The 20,016-nt window shown below is 37.9% G+C and overlaps 1 protein-coding gene across 2 annotated transcripts in view; it reads right to left on the bottom strand.

Moving 5' to 3' along the window:
- Positions 1-20,016, bottom strand: part of gabbr1b (gamma-aminobutyric acid (GABA) B receptor, 1b) — a 160,340-nt gene that overhangs the window by 23,747 nt on the left and 116,577 nt on the right. For both annotated transcript variants that reach the window (XM_055219081.2, XM_055219082.2), the window contains 4 exons: positions 15,666-15,743; positions 7,482-7,632; positions 6,470-6,602; positions 5,757-5,873 (listed from right to left, as the gene is read on the bottom strand). In XM_055219081.2, the coding sequence (XP_055075056.1) occupies positions 5,757-5,873; positions 6,470-6,602; positions 7,482-7,632; positions 15,666-15,743 (479 nt within the window). The remainder of the gene's footprint in view (positions 1-5,756; positions 5,874-6,469; positions 6,603-7,481; positions 7,633-15,665; positions 15,744-20,016) is intronic.

The following is a 20,016-nucleotide window of genomic DNA, read 5'->3' as shown; positions in this document are numbered from 1 at the left end:
TTCCAACATGACAATGACCCGAAGAACACAGCCAGGATAACCAAGGAGTGGATCTGTAAGAAGCATATCAAGGTTCTGGTGTGGCCTAGCCAGTCTCCAGACCTAAACCCAAAAGAGAATCTTTGAAGGGAGCTCAAACTCTGTGTTTCTCAGCGACAGGCCAGAAACCTGACTGATCTAGAGAAGATCTGTGTGGAGGAGTGGGCCAAAATCTCTCCTGCAGTGTGTGCAAACCTGGTGAAAAACTACAGGAAACGTTTGACCTCTGTAATTGCAAACAAAAGCTACTGAACCAAATATTAATATTGACTTTCTCAAGTGTTCAAATACTTATTTGCAGCTGGATCATACAAGTAAATAGTTAAAAAATTATACATTGTGATTTTCTGGATTTTTTTTAGATTGTCTCTCACAGTGGACATGCAGCTACGATGACAATTATAGAACCCTCCATGATTTCTAAGTGTGAGAACTTGCAAAATAGCAGTGTGTTCAAATACTTATTTTCCTCACTGTTTATAAACTGGATTGCGTATAGATGCTTAACGTGACAGCGAGAAGTGAAGCCAATTCAGAGCTCGAGCAGCCATCTTTCTCTGCCCAAATCATGATCTAAATTCACCCGGTTTACAGCGTATCAGTAACACAAGATACATTTTTTAGGATATGTGTACGTAAATTAATTGCTACTTGATGTTATTTGCAATGTTTATGTTTTAATCAGGCAGGAGAAGGGATTTATAAAAAACCGTTAAGGTGAGTTAGTCTGCTGCATGCTGTTGTAATGACACAGGTGTAAATAAAGTTTTATGACATTAAGAACATACACAGTCAGCGTTATTATTTCTCTGAATAAGTTGTGAAGTAAAGAAGAATTATACTCCATGGCATTTTATAAGTACAGCAGCATCGAAAGTGGAAAGTGGATTTTATATTGCTGCATCAAATGTTAGTTTAACCCCAGTTTAAAACGTTATCTTAACTGTTTCAAAATACATGCCATTAAAACCGTTAACGCATTTTACTGTACAAACAAAAACAATATAACATAACATAATTGCAAAACCAGCAAATTGTTGCATGCACATGCAGTACTTAAAGCATGATTATTTATTTAGATTGTGATTAATAATACATATGCTGCTTTCTGTCTGCTGATCTGATACTGTAATGAAGATAAATGTACAGTAACTTACTGTTTAAAAAGCAAAATGTACAACTTTAAATTACTATGTACATGCTACGTTTGCATTGTAATAATGTACAGGGACTTCAGATATAAAAATAAAGACTGGTAAAGTACTGTTTAATCATTAAAATTGTCCTATTAATTTAACGTCCTATTAATTTAACCCTTATGTTTTGTTTGGGGCATTTTTTTTTTAGTCTCAATTTGGCCACAACTTCCTCTGCTTTTCAGCAAATGGAATGATTTTTGGTGACAAATCTTATATTAACACATATTTAAAGAAAATGCTTTGAAATTAGTGACCAAATTAGTAATAGTGACCAAAAAGGCCACTAAATTAAACTGCTGTAAAAATGTATCAGATTAATTTTTTTTCAATATCTTTGCATAAATCTGTTAATCAACCTCAGTACTGATCAAAATCTTTACAAAAATTCCATGATTTTAACTCTTTAATTGCCAAGTGTATAAGTGGTGTCACTGATTTGTGGGAAAACACACAAAATGACTGATTTTTTATATAAAAAGGGATTTTTTTACCATTTTCAGTCTTGGACATGTAAAAGATTAATAAAAACATTGGCTTTGATGCATTTTTAGTTTTTGTGCAGCATCTGATTTTATTTTTTTCTCCCTCATTTATGGTTCGTGGCCGTTTTTGCCCCATTGACTTCCATTATAACTAAATTTTTTTATTGCCAAACCATTACACCTTATTTTCATGCATTTTTGATTGTTGGTAGTATTTCCTTTTGCAAAGAGGTAAAATTTGTCATTTTTACAGTTGATCACCATGTGGCACCATTAACCCTTTAGTAGGCCTTTGCAAAAAACAAAGCTTAATTTCTGGCTTGTACATAAAGTTATACACGACGCGTCAATCATTTTTGTCACCACGTGCTCAGTACGCAGCCCCATGTCTCACTCAGAACAAATGCATATACTGTAGTGTGTCAGACTCATAAATCATTAAAAGTTCAGATGCTCTTTTTTAAATATTTTGGGTCAACCTCTGGCACAGTTTCAAAGCTAAAACTTATGAAATCCCATCAGAAGTCTAGTATGTCATTGAAACACACAAGTGGCTTTTCTGTCATCAGTATTAAACATGTTACCCCTTGAACCCCCTCTCCCCACAGAGCCCCCCACATAACAAATCCCAATTTAACCCTTGGTTTCCCCCAACAATGATCATTTATATAGATCAGTCGTCGTCACGCACTTAGGGAAAAGCCCCCATGACGGGCAAGAGAGTGCTATCTGCTATTTTTGTGATTTTTTTTTGTTTAGTATTAAAATACTGAATAGTTGTTGTGCTATAAAATTAACAAACTGACGAGGAGACAATCCTAGGCTACGCTCCAACAAAATGCTGTCAGAGACAAAACCCAGACAAGAGGAATTTGTGAATATTGTGTCATAAACGTATGTGCCCCTTTACCAATAAAGGGAAACAATGAAAGCCCTCAATATACACACGAATTTACAATGACCAACACTTCATCCAGTTCAAAGGTAACCTCACTGGATATATGAATCATTGTATTTTAGCCATAAATCATATCTTTGTGTAATTTTCTTACCTGGATGTTTTTGCTGTTAGCTAAAAAGAGCTGTCATGCGCAAATGCTAAATTGATGTGAAATAAAACTGCAGTTTGCAAATTCTTTTGCACTTTTATTAGATCATTTGTTGTGTACTAAGAGTAATAAACTTTTGCTCAGACTGAGCTTTATTGCTTTTAATTAAGATGATTTAATATATTATAATACAATACAATATGATAATACAACAATAATAATAATATAACCCTGGCGGGAGTATAAAGTGAGGAGTTTTCCACGAAATGCATGTTAACATAGCCAAATTGGAGGTCTGGCATTATCTGACAGTTTTTAGTGACTATAAAATATGGAATCGGGTGCTTTGTATAATCGTAAATACCCAAAACTTACAGCTTGTGTTGAAATCTTTCGCTGCGTCCGAAATCGCCTACTTCCATACTATATAGTAGGCAAAGTAGTGCTTTTTGCATACTATATAGTATGGTAGTAGGCGATTTCGGACGCAGCGTTTGTTTTTCTTATGCTGACATGTGATCTAAATACTCGCGGCTTAAGATATTAGGAGATTTGACCTGCTTGTGCAGCGCTTCTATGGATATTCCAATGTAATCTGCCATTTTGTCCCACTTTTTTGCCCGCCAAAGTGCTGCACGGATCAAAATCAATTTTTATGTTTTTATATCATTAGGATATTATGTACTGTATGTTCCATGAAGATATTTTGTAAATTTACTAACATAAATATTTAAAAACTTTCTTTTTGTGAGTGGATGCAGTTGCTAATGACTTAATTTGGACAACTTTAAATGTACAAGCCAGAAATTAAGCTCTGTTTTTTGTACATGCCTACTAAAGGGTTAATGGTGTCACATGGTGATCAACTGTAAAAATGACAAATTTTATCTTTTAGCAAAAGGCTAAACCACCAACAATCAAGAATGCATGATAATAAGGTGTTATGGCTCTGCAACCAAAAAATGTTGTTATAATGGAAGTCAATGGGGCAAAAACGACAGAGGGAGAAAAAAATAAAATTAGATGCTGCACAAAAAATAAAAATGCATCGAAGCCAATGTTTTTTCTCATCTTTGCATGCCCAAGACTGTGAAAAACGTTTAAAAAATCCAGCCCACAATCACTATTTATATAAAAAATTGGTCATTTTGTGTGTTTTCCCCCAAATCAGTGACACTACTTATGAACTTGGCAATAAAAAAAGAGTTATAATCATGGAATTTTTGTAAACATTTGGTAGTTTTGATCAGTACTGAGGTTAAGTGACAGATTTATGCAAAACATTTTTGAAAAAAATATTAATCTGATACATTTTTACCACAGTTTAATTTAGTGGCATTTTTTGGCCACTAACAACAACACGAAAGGGTAGTGAATTTGCCCATGGTATATTGTTGAGTTTAAAAAAAAAATCAAAGCATTTTCTTAAAATATGTGTCAATATAACAAAAATCTTTCAATTTGCTGAAAGTTAGGGTTAGGGTTGGAAGTTGACCAAATTAAGACAAAAAACCCCCCCAAAAATGGCGCTAACAACACATAAGGGTTAATATTTCGATTTTATTTGCACCCTCAAATTCCAGATTTCAAATAGTTTACATATTGGAGTCATCTGGATTACTTTAATGGTAGTCCTAAATAATGACACAAAAAAATCTTTGCATTCACCTGAAGAAAGGATGTCATACTGTATATGTGATGGTTGTGTGTCGATCTTTATCAAACAAAACTGAAACACAGAAGATGCTTCTAAGGAATGACTTTAGATAGACTACAAGCTATAAATGCACAAAAAACAATAACCGACCAGGTATTGATTCACACTAGACACTTCCAAAGTAGGAAAAACAAATACTATGGAAGACAATGGGTACCAAATGTGTGTTGACCATCATTTATCAAAATATCTCTTTTTGTGTTCAAGTAAAGAATTTTTTGGTTGAACTATCCCTTTAAATTTGATGTTATGGGCTTAATAATGGTTGGAGTAAAATGTATTCCAGTTCTTGCCCCATAAAATTAAATGCAAATTAACTAAATATGTTTGTTTTTGAAAATAAATTATATAAACTATTAAAAAAAAAGTAATAATTGACAGCATGCTATAGTTCACATGTTTTTTGAGGTTGATGGTTTTCCAGCATAAATTCCTCCAGCGTTAGTTTGTCCCAAATCTTTCCATCTTTTACTCTGGAATAAATAACAAAACCTTTTTGAATTCCCCTATTTCCCTTTTGTATTCCTGACGTTGTCTTTGAAGATCCCACTTCAAACAACAACAAATCAACTGAAGCTCGGTTTGTGATCGCTTTTGATTTTCATTTCAAAAAGACATCGACGCGCCATCGCATGCATAAAATTTGAAAAAGACAAAGCCGCAAATTCGCCGCCCCGTTGCGCATCAAATATTCTTTCAACATTAAAATATCTTTTTTGTAAATAAAGACAGAGAGAGAACGTTACACACCGCTTGCATATGACAACACCACCACTAGACTAACGTTCATGAATACGCAATAATAGGAATTATCTACTTATCCTCTTATTGCGGCCAAATCTTTGTCTAGTTGTTATGGTTGTTTTTGACAGTGTGTTTGTGTGATGCCAGACAGGTCCTGACGTGATGGAGTGACTGCCGACTCACGATGTTGTGCGGAGAGCTCAATGAATCGGGCTGGATGATAAATGTGCTGTTTGAGGATGCTCAAGGACAACGGGAAACCCATCTTTATGAGGTCAGACGGAGAGACGGGTGGAAAGCAAGATGAGGTGGGGAAGCAAGCGAGATGTAGATACAAAGATGATAACGGAGAATTTTACAAAATGTATGTGTTGTAGAGAATAATAAATGCGCTATGATATATTGATCATTCTGAAAGTGTACTGGCCCCTTGACAGCAAGTCGGTAGAGTTTATTCATACGAGGGGTTTAGAGGTACAGATCATTTAATTAACCTCATATATATGTAGCAATCTTCTTTACTTACTTTCCTCTTGTCTTTCTTTTCATCCTTCTTCGTGAACACAGTGTGGACCCACCATATCTTTGTAAACATGCTGCCGTAAGCCAAACTGAAACCGAGTCCAAGCAGCCACAAACGAAACTAGAAGAACAATAAAGTGATTCAGATAATAATTCAGCACGTTTATCTACAATGTGTTTAAAGCTTTTTAAAGGGTTGTATCATGAAAAATCTGATTTTACTGCATTTATCCATGGTGCATTTATCAAATCAATCCAATGACCTTTTGCGTTATAAATGCAATGCTCTACCATCTAAGCAAACTTTTGTGCAAAAATACATCATTTTGACCTCAGAAAGCTGAATACATTGACACATCCACATTTACAGGTCAACAACATCTATTTGGTATTCAGACAGAGACTCCAGTAACAGTGCGGTACTGTAATAAGGACACAATTTGTTCCTAAACACCAGAAGAAAAGGTTTTTATTCTGTTTGGCAGGTAATCCATTCGAGGAAAGTTTGCCAAACGTATAGAAGTCCTAAGAGGAAAAACTGCCAATTTAATTTTATGGATCAGAGAGGGTGAAAAGCAGACCACCTTGGCTACCATGAACAGTATAATAAAAAGTATGATACGAGTCCCTAAGCCTCTCTTTATATTTCATAAACTTATTTACTAACATAAATAACGTCAACGTAAAACTGATTTCCCAGCATGCCCGAGCATTTACCTGGCAGACCACAGGAAACTGAGAGTTCTGTACATGAAGTCCATCGATTCCCAGAGGAAAAACAGCTGCCAGAGCCATCATACACCCGACGGCAGTCATGTTGTTCAGGTAGGGCTGAGAGTTTTGTATATACCTTCAACATACAGATTTACTGTATTTATTATTGCACAATCTGCATAATGCATTCATGTATGTTCAAACAGCAGGTTAAAGCATAGCAAACAGATGCATGCTTTCAGGTACACAGGTAGTGTTGCAGTACTATGGTATAGTTACATCTCCGAAGGTGTACCAAGGTATTACTACTGTTTAAATGTTTAGGGTCAATTACTCATTCTTCCACATTTCAGAATAATAACAAACGTATCAAAACTATAAAATACCACAGATACCATGTTATATTTTCAGTATTTTTCATGTTATATCTTTAGTGTAGTCATCCTTCATCATAAATTTGCATTAATGTTTGCTTGGTATTTTAGCGTTAACACTTCCCATTCACTTTTAATGGGTGACGTCATGCATTGCCGAACTAAATTGTGGATCCATCAGCGCCGCATCACTGCCGTTGCACGCGGCAGAAGTTGAACATTTCTCAACTTTTGAAGCGGCAAGGCGTGCGTCAGCCAATCAGATCGCCTTATGCAAATTACGTTTATGGAAGACCGGAGTATGTGTAGCGGCCACTGTGATTGGCTGTTGGCCACGCTTCAGACAAGCCTTCCGTCAAGCGTTAATGCTTTCGCCCCGTGTGAATGTACCGTTAATGGTTGCTTTTTATTGGTCTATTGTTTTTCTTTATATTTTTCTATATTTGGTCCGATATATAAAAAATATTTTCGAAATAAATATTTTGCTTTGTAATGAAATACATTAATATGCCGCCACAGTTTTATTTTTGTCTACAGTACAAAACCCCTGCATACCAGCAGCTCCGCATGTATTTAACACTTTCTACACTGAACTCACATGGATACACAAGAGAAACACAAGCAAATACCTCTGAACGTACCTTACGTTACTGTTGTAAATGTTAAAGGTCAGACAAACGATCCCCATCAAAATCCCCAAACCAGCAAAAACAGAAACTGAGATGAAGAGTTTTTGTGACAGATATCTGAACTGTTGTATAACCACAGTTTGATCTGCAGGTGGCTCAGCGCCTAGAGAGAAAGAGACAGACAGACAGACAGAGAGATAGAGAGAGACGGTCAGACAGAAGGATGTTTCATGTAAATTTATAATAATAAAGAAATTTGTCAACACATAATAAATGTTTTCATTAAGTCAGGTGATTAAGTATATTGAATAGGTAGCTGTATCTAGGGACAAGAATATAATTGAAACTTAATAATCAACTCCAAAACAATCCACAACATCGTAGTCACCACATAAATATGCTATATAATGGCGGCTCGTGACTTCTTTTCCGAGGAGGTAAAACTCGTCGAAACATTATCATGTGTGCGGCTCTTCATGTCAAAATACGTGCCGGCTACAGATGCCTTCTAGGGGTTTATGATAAAAGAGACGCTTGCCTTTGCTCGATACTCGCTTAATTTCATGTGTAATCAGAGTTCAGTGTTTAATAAGAGTCCTGCAAAACGTGAACCTTTTCGACATGTATGCAGCAGGCACATATTTTGGCATGACACTCGATACACATACAGTAGGTTTCCATGACACAAAGACATTTTTGCCTCCTTTTCCAAACCTTCGCTGATGCTATATAATAATATAGACAATAATGGCGCTTTTCCATTGCATAGTAACCCATGGTTTGGTTTGGGTCAACTCACCTCACTTTGGCTTGGTTAGCTTTTCCATCGAGTTTAGTAAAACTTCGGAGTGGGAGGGATTATAGGCGTGTCGTTATATTTGCGCTGACACTCATACAAGTGGGAGTGTCGTTGTACATTTCCATACATTCATTTGTTTCTCAGTCCGCCACAAAATTAAAATTGACCACCACAAATAGATGTTTTCACATTGCGTTAATCACTACCACTGTCTCACATGCCAGTTTCTGTACAAACACCCGTGGCGTCAGTAGACAGGCTCCACTGAGGCTCATTTAAAGGCTCTCTAAGCGAATCTGCGAGACGTTAGTTATTGTTGACGTTTGAAACTGTTTTTAAACAGACGGAGCGTAGCTAACTCCTCCTCCCAACCCCCACCCGCAAATCCTTTTTGTCGTTTATTGGCTGGAATACTTTGTTTTGTTTTGTGATGCTAGGTTTGGCCACTTGTTGATATTGCCGTTTGTGAAGCCTGGGCTGTCTACAGAGATCACGTTTTTTTACAGTTTGATCAGCGGACAGGCAGCAAGCAGATAGTGAGGAGATGTTTCCGGTATGTAACAAAAAAATGTTTTATGGTCTAAAACGCTTCAATTCGCTTAGAGCGCCTTTAAGCATGTATGCGGACGTGTGCATCGCGAATGTGCCGCCACAAACTGCAAGTCTGGAAAAAAACTGGTATTGTGTTCCTGATTCTCAACCTGTGGATGTTTTTCATCGCTGAAAGGGAGTTTGGGAACTTATAGCAGAGCACAGATGATAACAGGTTTACTCGAGACAGCGCAAGCTAGCATGAAGGTAAAGCTAATCTTTACATTATAGCGATGACGCTGGTAGTGACGAACTGGTAGGGAACCCCAACTGAGGTGGTACTAAAAAAAGTATGGGGTACTAAATACTGCACCCAGTGGAAAAGCCCCCAAAAGTAAGCTGACCCGACCCAAACCAAATCGTGGGGTACTTTGCAATGAAAAAGCGCCATAACAATATCCCACAACAACCTAGTATCATGCCAGTAAGTATTACATGAGCAAGAACCACTCGCAGGCCATACACACACTGCAGCTAAAGTCCGTTTACCTTTTACCAGTTTACCTTTAGTAAAATCACAGGGAGAAAGAGGTACGAGCTGTTACTTACTTGTGTTGCCAGAACTTGTCCAAAACAATCCCATAATAAACCAATATAAATTCAAATGTTTTACATTAAAATAAGAACCAAATATTGCAACACGCACCTTACTTAGTGGTTTTAATAACAGTAAATTCCCAAAATGGTAAATCTCCCCAACACAGTGGACATGGCAACACTGCAAGACAACACTCTCCGAAGCAAACTAAACTATAAACCCAACACTTTTGTTTTTGCCCCCCCAGATTTAAGACTTTTTCTAGTGAGCACTACTACTTCTTCGAGGTAGTCCACCTCACAGGTGTGGCATATCAAGATGCTGATTAGACAGGATGATTATTGCGCAGGTGTGCCTTAGGTGGGCCAAAATATAAGGCCACTCTAAAATGTGCAGTTTTACTGGTATTGGGGGTGCAACACAGCACACGCAGTGCAACACATCTTGTTCACATAGAGTTGATCAGGTTGTTGTTGTGGCTTGTGAAATGTTGGTCCACTCCTCTTCAATGGATGTGCAAAGTTGCTGGATATTGGCAGGAACTGGAACACGCTGTCGTATACGCCGATCCAGAGCACCTTAACATGCTCAATGGGTAACATGTTTGGTGAGTATGCTGGCCATGCAAGAATTGGGATGTTTTCAGCTTCCAGGAATTGTGTACAGATCCTTGCAACATGGGGCCGTGCATTATCATACTGCAACACGAGGTGATGTTGTAGATGAATGGCACAACAATGGGCCTCGTCAGGGTATCTCTGTGCATTCAAAAAGCCATCAATAAGAAGCACCTTTGCTCGTTGTCCATAACATACCCCTGCCCATACCATAAACACTCACCCACACAACGCCAGATACGCTGTCTGCCATCTGCCCAGTAAAGTGAAAACCAGGATTCATCCATAAAGAGAACACCTCTTCAAAGTGCCAGACACCATTGAATGTGAGCATTTGCCCACTCAAGTCGGTAACGATTACGAACCACAGTCATGTCGAGACCCAGATGAGGATGACGAGCATGCAGATGAGCTTCCCTGACAGTTTGTGCAGAAATTCTTTGGTTATGCAAACCAATTGTTGCAGCAGCGTTCCGGGTGGCTGGCCTCAGACGAGCTTGGAGGTGAAGATGCTGGAGGTCCTGCGCTGCTGTGGTTACACGTGGTCTGTGATGTGAGGCCGGTTGGATGTACTGCCAAATTCTCTGAAACGCCTCTGGAGAGCTTATGTTAGAGAAATTAACATTCAATTCACAGGCAACAGCTCTGTGGACATACCTGCAGTCAGCATGCCAATTGCACGCTCCCTCAAAACTTGTGACATCTGGGGCATTGTGCTGTGTGATAACATTTGCACATTTTAGAGTTGCCTTTTATTGTGGCCAGCCTAAGGCACACCTGTGCGATAATCATGCTGTCTAATCAGCATCTTGATATGCCACACTTGTGTGGTGGATGGATTATCTTGGCAAAGGAGAAGTGCTCACTAACACAGATTTAGACAGATTTGTGAACAATATTTGAGAGAAATTGGCCTTTTATGTACAAAGAAAAGTCTTAGATCTTTGAAATCAGCTTAGAAAGAAATAGTAACTTAAATAAGTAATAAGTCACTTTAGATCTCTCTTTCCTCGCTATCTCTGGCCACAGTCCTTAGATATTGAATTTCACCTCACATTTGACTAAAACTTCTCCCCCTCTTGTTCCTGAGAACCAATTTCATCACTGACTCTTTCAATGCCCCCACACATGTAATCGACAGCCCAATTGCCAATAACATGGAGCATCTGGGGGCATTGTGGTCAGCTCTCGTCTAATAGTGGGCTGTAGATAAAACGTACACAGGGGGTACATTCTTTTCCTGTGACAAATTGGGTGCGAATCAAACAGCTTGTTACAGCCATATCCAGAAGTGGCCGTTTAATACAGTCCGGCTCATCGAACCCATCAAGACTTCGGGTTGTGGTCCATGGGTCTCATGGGAAGCCCTCACCGGAGCGTCTGAACTGTCAGTCTTAATTAGTGGTTTTCCATCTCCCTCACGCATAAGGCTGGTATTGATTAAAGTCGAGCGTGAGACTGGACTGAACGGGAGTGCTCAGGGCCAGGGATTCTGGGACAATCTTAGACCTAGGATGCAAAATGGCACGCCTCGTTGTTTTAAGTGCTTGTGGAAATAGAAAGCAGTTGCTATGGTGTTTGAGGTCAGAATGTTAACATGGCAGTGTTGCTATGGTGTTAAAATTAACTCTGAATGTGCGTCTAATGGAGCAGATTTATTCACAGCTCACTGTTTTTATTGGTTAATGCATTCACAGACATTAGCAGTCAATCGGGTGTATGCTGTACAAAGCAGAGCTTTAGGTGCTCACAAAGATATCTTACATCAATGTATATTTTAGAGTAGAGTACAGAAAAAGAAAAGGGTAGGGTGGCACTAGTTTTCATTCCTTGGAAATTGACTGGATAGTGAATCTGGTGGACTCTATGTGACAGGAGATTGGAGCGAGGGGCTTATGAATAAGAGGGCTTGATAACATTAGCTTAGAGGCAGAGCAAGTTATTACATTTCGATGGGAGATTACAATTTCTTAAATCATCTCAAATAGCATCAGGAACATCTATTTTGATTTCGCATTAAAAAAGCAATTTGGCTCGACAATGAGTAAGTGTGTGTGTATGAATGTAAACGATGTGTGTTAATAACGTATTGTGCGAGTGTGCGTACGACTAGAGAGCCGATGTTGTTTAATATCTGCCCCTGTCCTTGATGGAGGAATCGGGACAGTATGTTGCCATGGCGACCAAGACCCATAATGGTTGCCACAGTGATGAGAGAACAAGGCGCTGATGCAGTGGTTGTCAGGGGCGACCAGGGAGAGCGAGATAGAATGAGCGAGAGCAGAGAAGGCGAGAGACAATAACATAAAGAGTCGAACATAAATGATCCTGTTCAGCGGGGAGGTAAAGGGACGTGACCTTCGCTTTCCGAAGTGTCCGAATGTGATGTACTTGGGGGAGCAAATGACTCTGCAATGAGCAAGTCGATTTAACAGAAGCGATGTGGCGTCCATCCGAAAGCAAAGTCACCCTTTCCTTCAAGGGGCCTTTATTTTAGCACAATTATTTTTAGGCATACATCGTTTCTGTCTCACTGGAATAATCTGTCCAGGAGCGCCATGGCGACAAGGTTGGAAGGTGATGGGAGGCATTCCTGTGCGGGTTGTCAGATGGCACAACTTAGCAAACACAAACAAAGCCGTATCGAGGGTCATCTGCTGCTGATGTCCCTTGCCACGCCATCTATGAAAATCTTGCATTCATTTTCACCTTAGTCTCAGCTTCAAAGGGCACACCTAAGCCCCGCCCACTAAACTGTGTGCAGACCATCTGACGCATGTTGATCAGAAACCTGAAAAGCACTTTCTCGCTCTAATCTGTTTCACACAACTTCAGGGAATAAGGGCATTTCATCTACTTGCCATGAAACAAAACAAGGTTTAAAGATATAATTTTTTTTACATTAATATACATACAAAACTATACGTTCGTTTTTTATGAGTTATGTCTGTTAAATACTCTGTATTTGTGACTTTTGGATTGGCATAAATTCTGATGATGGGTGGATAGGGCTGTGACGGTGGCAGTAATTTACCATGGCGATGGTAATGCACCAATTCACCACGGTGGTGCAGAGGTTATATGTGTCATGCGCATATATGCATTGATACGCTTATATATAATGCATACATATATTTTGAAATTAAGGATCAGATATACAGTTCTTATCAAACGTCCGTGTTTATAGACGGTTTCATCGGACGCACGTGTGGTGGCGCGATACGCGTCTGGTCCGAACTTTACTTCCGTTTTTAGTTTTTAATGGTCTGACTAGTTGATAAACTAATCTCTTGAAAAAATACCTTGTCGAAAATAACAAATGTTTTGGTTACGTGTTGACCATGAATGCCGCTTGTTTATGTTGTTACTACTGAAACAGTCTATAGGCGCTAACTTCTTTTTCTGCCGGTGGGTGCTCGTCACAACGTCAAGTGATGTTTAGGTTACTTAGCAACGGCAGACGCTCTGGAGCACCCAAGCGCCTTAAAAAGAAGAAGAAAAGCAGCGCGGTCACGTTTCATGGGTGGTTTTAGATGCTAAATGTTTGGCAATTGAGCATAATGTGCTTGGCCATTTTGGTGGGTGCCAGTGTTGCCAAGTCCACTTATTATAAGTGACTTTGGGCTTGTTTTTCTGTAAAGTCGCTTACAAATATTAGTTGCGAGTCGCTTTTTTTGGGCTTGTTTCCAAAGTGTAGTTGCTTATTTGGGCTTTATCCCAGCTTCATAATACGTTGTCAATAAGATATTTTCTATTTGTTATTTAAACATAGGAGTTTGTCTAGCATGTTCTCTCTGTCCCTCCCATTTCCCCATACACACAAGAGACAGCATCTCTTGTTTTGGAAAAAAAAAGTTGCATGTTTTGGGCTTGTCTCGCGAGATCTGGCAACACTGAGCCGAGCCCCGGAGCACCCACGGAATCGCCTATGTGTGTGTTTATTGTAGCACTTTCATCTGTAAAGCAACACACAGTTCAAGTGAGAAACCTTATTGGGGTACTGGTAGCACAGGTTGATACTTTTTTGCAATCTTTAGTGACCAAGAGGGAATTTATTGCCTCATTGTTCCACCTAAGCCAACAGGTCATCCATGATATCAATTGCCCCCCTTTGCAAATAGGGCACTAACTCTGAGTCTGCTGGCCATTTGTGTTCACATAAACTTAAAGATATTTCGTAGAGCGAGAATTTTTACTTAATATTTTTCAGTTTGTGATGTGCACACCAACGCGGCTCGCACTTTCCCAGTGGTTATGACAAACATCACAGCCCTAGACAATGATCGGCATTTAGGAAGGTCAGACTGTCATTACAATGGGAACCAGACTTTATGCCATTAGTCAAAGGTCTCTGGATAAGAGACACTATCTCTTTTCTTTAAGTGGAAAGGACAACCTCTGACATCACTTGTGTGTCTCTCAGCAGGACTGTAAACCGAAACAGCAACTCGCACAGTCTGGCACAGGCAAGGGTTGCTGTTATAGCGGTGACCTCTAAAGAGATGTATCATTGATAACTAATGCAGGAGTTAAAGGTGCCAGATTCAGTGAGCCACCTAGGGTATTAAAACAAGGGCTCTCCACATCACCAATGCAGTGGGCTCTATTCCCAGTTGCAAGCTGGGTAAATAAATGAAAATCAGGACCTTCGAAACGACTTGTGAAAATCGCAATTAGCGCATTTAACGACATGGACGTCTTACAGTTGCCATGGAGCTCGCTGCTACGGTGAGATTTTAATAAGCTAATAAGCAGGTTCAAAACTGAATAAGGCCTGTCTAGGGAAATAGAAATGGTCACATTATGACTCGTGTAGCTCAATTGGTTGCACGTTAGTAATACAAAAGGTCATAGCTTAGCATTTTACTGATTATAAAAAGTATAGCTTGAATGCACTGCAAGTTGCCGTGTCTGCCAAATGCATAAATGTAAATGTAATTAGTGCGGTGACGTGACGTTACAGCGCTCGAGTAACAAACCAGGCCGGTTTAGGATATTTCTCGAAATCACAAGCCTCGTTCAGAGTCCTCAAGCGTTTAATGACAGGCAAAGACAATCTGGTGAGGCACATGTGCTGATTGGACGATTCATACTCATGCAGTCAAGGTTAGCGCGTGCTGGGAGCAGCTGTGGAGCAGCCCGGGTCTTTCTGATTTGTGTTGTTTTCAGCTGTCAGCTGGAATCTTCTCAATACCGCATCTCCGAAACCGAGCGTGAACTGGTCATCAAACGCAATTAGAGAGATTAAATGAAACCATCACTCATTTCATACGAGGCGCAATTTTTATCCGCGTCCTTGCTCAAGTTATGATTGGAATTAACTCCTGGCGCTTTTTTTCTAACGTCATTCATTTGTCTGTTTTTGTTGAGGCGCGCAGGGTTCTGCCCTCACGGATGGAATGCTAAGCAGAATTTGACTGACTGATTGATTAACGGCTCATAGCAGCCCGTCGTGTGCGCTTTCCGGAGGGGGCGGAGCCTAAGACGCGAGGAAGTGACAGTAGGAAAGATGCAGAAATATTGCAGCGGCGCTCAGCGAGAGTAATGGAGTGAGTGATTGTGCGCGAGCAGTTTTAAAGCTGAGGAGAACGTAACAGACAGTGATAAACAAGACCATATATGGGAGATGAGAGAGACAAATGCGTCCTTACCTATCCACCTGTCATTCCCATACCAGGAGAGATTGCCTTTGGTCATATCATAGTATCCAATCTTCTTGTAGCTTCCTCCTGCAGGGGTATAGGGGAAAAGTGCAATTTAGAAACAGTTTAAAGTCAACAGGAGATGGCATTCAGCAACTCATCTGGCCTTTTTAATGTCACATACAGCCTTGAGTCCCTTTTGAGATCTTTTGAGGATTGAAAATGTTTATGGTAAAAAAATGATAGATTTTATTATTATTACTTTTAATTTGTTTTCCTAATACACAAAATCCGTCTGTCTGTGGTAGATCAGCGCTTATTTTAAGTGTGATTTATTCTGCAGTTGTGAAGTTTGTCGTATGTGTCAAGCGGTTAAACAGTACAGTATCTGTTCCGGCCTACAGGTGGCACCATTAACAACACACAGTCATTGAACATCATCTTTCATCAAGTTAAAATAAAATAACTATCTTATTTCTCAATTCTTAATAACGTAAAGCTTAATAACTTCTCACAGCTTATAAAAAATGAAATAACTGTAATCAATAAAATAAAAGCCTATGAGAAATATAGCATAGGCTATAAATGCACTAATGTTATTAAGATGAATGCTGTTGAAAATTTTATGAGCTAACATTTTTCCAGTTTGAAGGCAGGCAACAGAATATAGAGAAAATGCAAATAAGGATTAAAAAATCAAGACGCTACATATAAAGCTAGGCCTACATAAAATGAAAGAGAGAAAAAGTAGGAATGCAAAAAGGAGCAAACACAAACTAAGGGTGGATCAACGAGAGAAAAAGACAAGTAAGGAAAAAAGAAAAACAAAAAACAAGACAACCACCGTGAGGACAGAGAGATCAAAGATGAATACAGACAACTAGAGCACTGTGAAGGGTTTGTTCACATTACAATTAATATCATCATCATAAAATGATTCACTGTTTTATGTTTATGTGTATTCATGTTCTCCTTCCCCTTCCTATCCGACGTTAGCAACGCCCCTGGTAACATATAGGTAAAGTAGGATATTCAACAAGAAAAATTTGACTGACTTTGCTTTATCCATTAAAAACAGATTGGATCCTAAAAAAGGCCGGTCCATTCAAATGAGACCTGATTGTGAAGAAGAAATAATTATTTTATTTAAAAAATTTAATTATTTGCTATTATTGCTGTTTTTTTAATAATTTATTGTTAACTGACACTGAATTCATGGGTTAACTATGTTTACAAAGGTGGTATTACTTGCAACAGTAGCTTAAAACTCTAGCTAACTCACTGTTGGTTAAAATAAACCAATAATCTGGATTGTCAAGGTGACATCATCCAAGAAAAAAAGTTGTTTCAGGAGTGCGACAAGATTTTACATTTTAACGGTAGACTGTAGAGATAAACCTCTTTATCTTTGCATTCACACATGAACCGTTTTAGGAAATGTTCACTGGAAATCAAAAGCACACACTGCAAAAAATGACTTATACACTGAAAAAAATGATTCATTGAATTTAATCAATTTTTTTAAGGTAAGTGGTTGCAATCAATTTATTTAAGCTACATTTAAACAAAAGTTTTATATTTCATTTTACGTTACTAATCTTTTTTGTTTAAATGTAGCTAAAATAAATTGATTGCAACCACTTACCCTTAAAAAAATTGATTAAATTCAATGAATCATTTTTTTCAGTGTACTTAGTATTTTTGTCTTGCTTTCAGTACAAATATCTAAAAATTCTTAAATCAAGATGTATTTTTTTAATGAGCAAAATGACCTAAGGAAATAAATCTTGTTTTATACAAAAAATAAAATTTAAGGTAATTTAAGCTTAAAACAAGCAAAAAATATATATAAATCTGCCAATGGGGTAGGCTAATTTTGGTTGAAAATAAAATGTTTTGGTTTGCTTAACACGAGTGGAGCCAACGAGCACAGATCACAACTGTGATAAGAGGATTTGGCAGCCAGGCAAGATTGAAGAACCTGTAGCTAACATTGTATACATACATTTTACACAGTTACATTAGCTCAGTGTAATAGTTGATATATATTAGATATAATATATGAAGTGTTTGGTTCCAATACGCTATAAATGCCATTTAAAAAAAGAGTTACCACCAAAATCAGTATTGTATCTGGTCAGTATTAACTCTTTCCCCGCCATTGATGAGTTATCTCGTCAATGAAGAAAAAACATTTGCATAAACAAGTGTTCCTGATTTTTATGCTATTCTGCAATGCTCCGATTATCCACTAGATGGCACTTACCCAATTTATGAAAAAAGCCTGAAGCCAAAACATTATTTACTTATTTTTAATTCTGTGTATGTTTTGATAATCATTCTGAATCTGATCTCTAACAAAATTCCTTCACAAAAATGCTATTATTTTAGCGTCTGCTAAAAAAATATTTTTAAAGAAAAATACCCCAAAATACCGTTTTGTTTGTCTATGTTTGTTTGAAAGCAGAGGGTCTGTTCTTTCATTTGATATATTTGTATGCTTATATATTTTAGAAGAAAATTTTCCTAAAAGGCATTTTGTGAAACTTTTGTGAAAATCACAAAAAATGCTGGCGGTGCAACTTTTCAAAAAATGGCTGGCGGGGAATGAGTTAAAAAGTAAATTCTTAATTTTTACACAAAATCCAATATCCGCTGTGTTATTCTGTCAACTTTTTCCCTTTTTTCCAAACCGCGACAAACATCAGTCCTCCTTCTCTGCAGAATGCAATAAATTCGCCCAACCAATCACAGCGCACCATTACACGCATTGTAAACAATAATGGCGGCACTTTGAATACACACAGAATCCTAGTTTCCCTCATCTACTTTGTACTTCTTGACCAACGAACAAACAAAATCAAAATAATACTTTTAATGGAATTGATAAACCTGTGGTGGTTTTCTGTGGTGGGGAAGAAACGTAAGCCATCGAAATCGAATAATCTAATAAGAAAAATGCCGGCTGTTGCTTCTTCTCACAAAACAGCATGAAGCTTCTGTCATGCTAACTCATTGACCCCAGGGGATCTTATGAAAAACTTTACATTATTTTACTCAAAGTCAACAGAAATCAAGCAGGACCAAAACATTTTACAGCTGATCGCTGTCAAAAAAAGTTCAGTGACGACATCCCAATGATGACAGCAGCAATGACAGTGTACTTAATATGACAAAGTAAGTGTTTTGATTAATGCTATTAATGTTTAATCAGTGTATACCACTAGTCAACTAAATGAATATAACATGGCAAAAATTAATGCACATTTATATATTGATTCAATAGATTTATAGCATTCTGAAAAAAATTGTCATGGATTTACTGCATTTTGGGGAAAAAATAACCAGTTTTTATAATAAATCTTTGAAAATCTAATTATGGATTTGAACTTTTAATGTTATTATAACCTAAAGATGCTATGTGAAAGTTTGTAACAGAAAATAGTGGTTTTCATCTTGTCACTTTCTTGGTATAGACGGTTTCATCGGACGCACGTACACATCTGGATCCGAACCTTACTTCCGGTTTTGTTTTTTAATGGTCTGACTAGTTGCTAAACTGATCTCTTGAACAAATGCCTCGTCGAAAATAACAAATGTTTTGGTTTCCTATGTTATCTATGTGCTGTTTTTTTGCTTGTTATATAAATAAACTACGTTTAAAGTACTTTGTTGTTATTTATTCTTAGCGGAGTTTACCGGAAGTTACGTGTGGACCGCGACAGCCACTTGTTTATGTTGTTACTGCTGAAACGGTCTATAGAAAACACATTTTTACCCAAATAAGTCAAAATGGATTTATTGCGTTTTGGAACCAAACTCTTCATATGAAGGTAGGTAATTTACTTGTCGTTTATTTCTCTTGTTATCAGAAATAATCTTCTGTAAAAGGACTGTGTTGTTATTGATTATATGTGGAGTCAAAAGTTAATTGTTTATATTGTTGCTGCTGAAACCGTCTATAGTGTCATGTTTTACTGTTTAGAAGAACATTCACAAGAATAATATGTACTGAATTGTGCACAGTAAGACCAAAATCATAGGTTTGGTTCGATGCGTCATGTAAACCATGTGAATCATGCGTCATTTCAAAATAAGGCACAGGAATTTCGTAGGGGTGTAACCTTAGTTAAAATATTTATAATACAGCATACTGTACTATAAACAAAGCATTACATTGTGTACCTTTAAGAGACAAAAGAAAAAAGGGAAAAAAATGATAATGAGAGATTGAGGAGGAAAGAAACAAAAGGAAGAAACATCTCACTACACGCTGCTATAAATCAATACAGCAAGCTTGCTTCAGATTTTGGGCAGCTTTAAGAATCCAAACAATACTTGGATTGCACAAACAGACTCG

This window comes from Misgurnus anguillicaudatus, chromosome 20, assembly GCF_027580225.2.
Source record: "Misgurnus anguillicaudatus chromosome 20, ASM2758022v2, whole genome shotgun sequence".
In the NCBI taxonomy this organism is placed as follows: Eukaryota; Metazoa; Chordata; class Actinopteri; order Cypriniformes; family Cobitidae; genus Misgurnus; species Misgurnus anguillicaudatus.
Note: the sequence above shows the minus strand (reverse complement) of the source record. Positions and strands in the feature narration are given on the sequence as shown.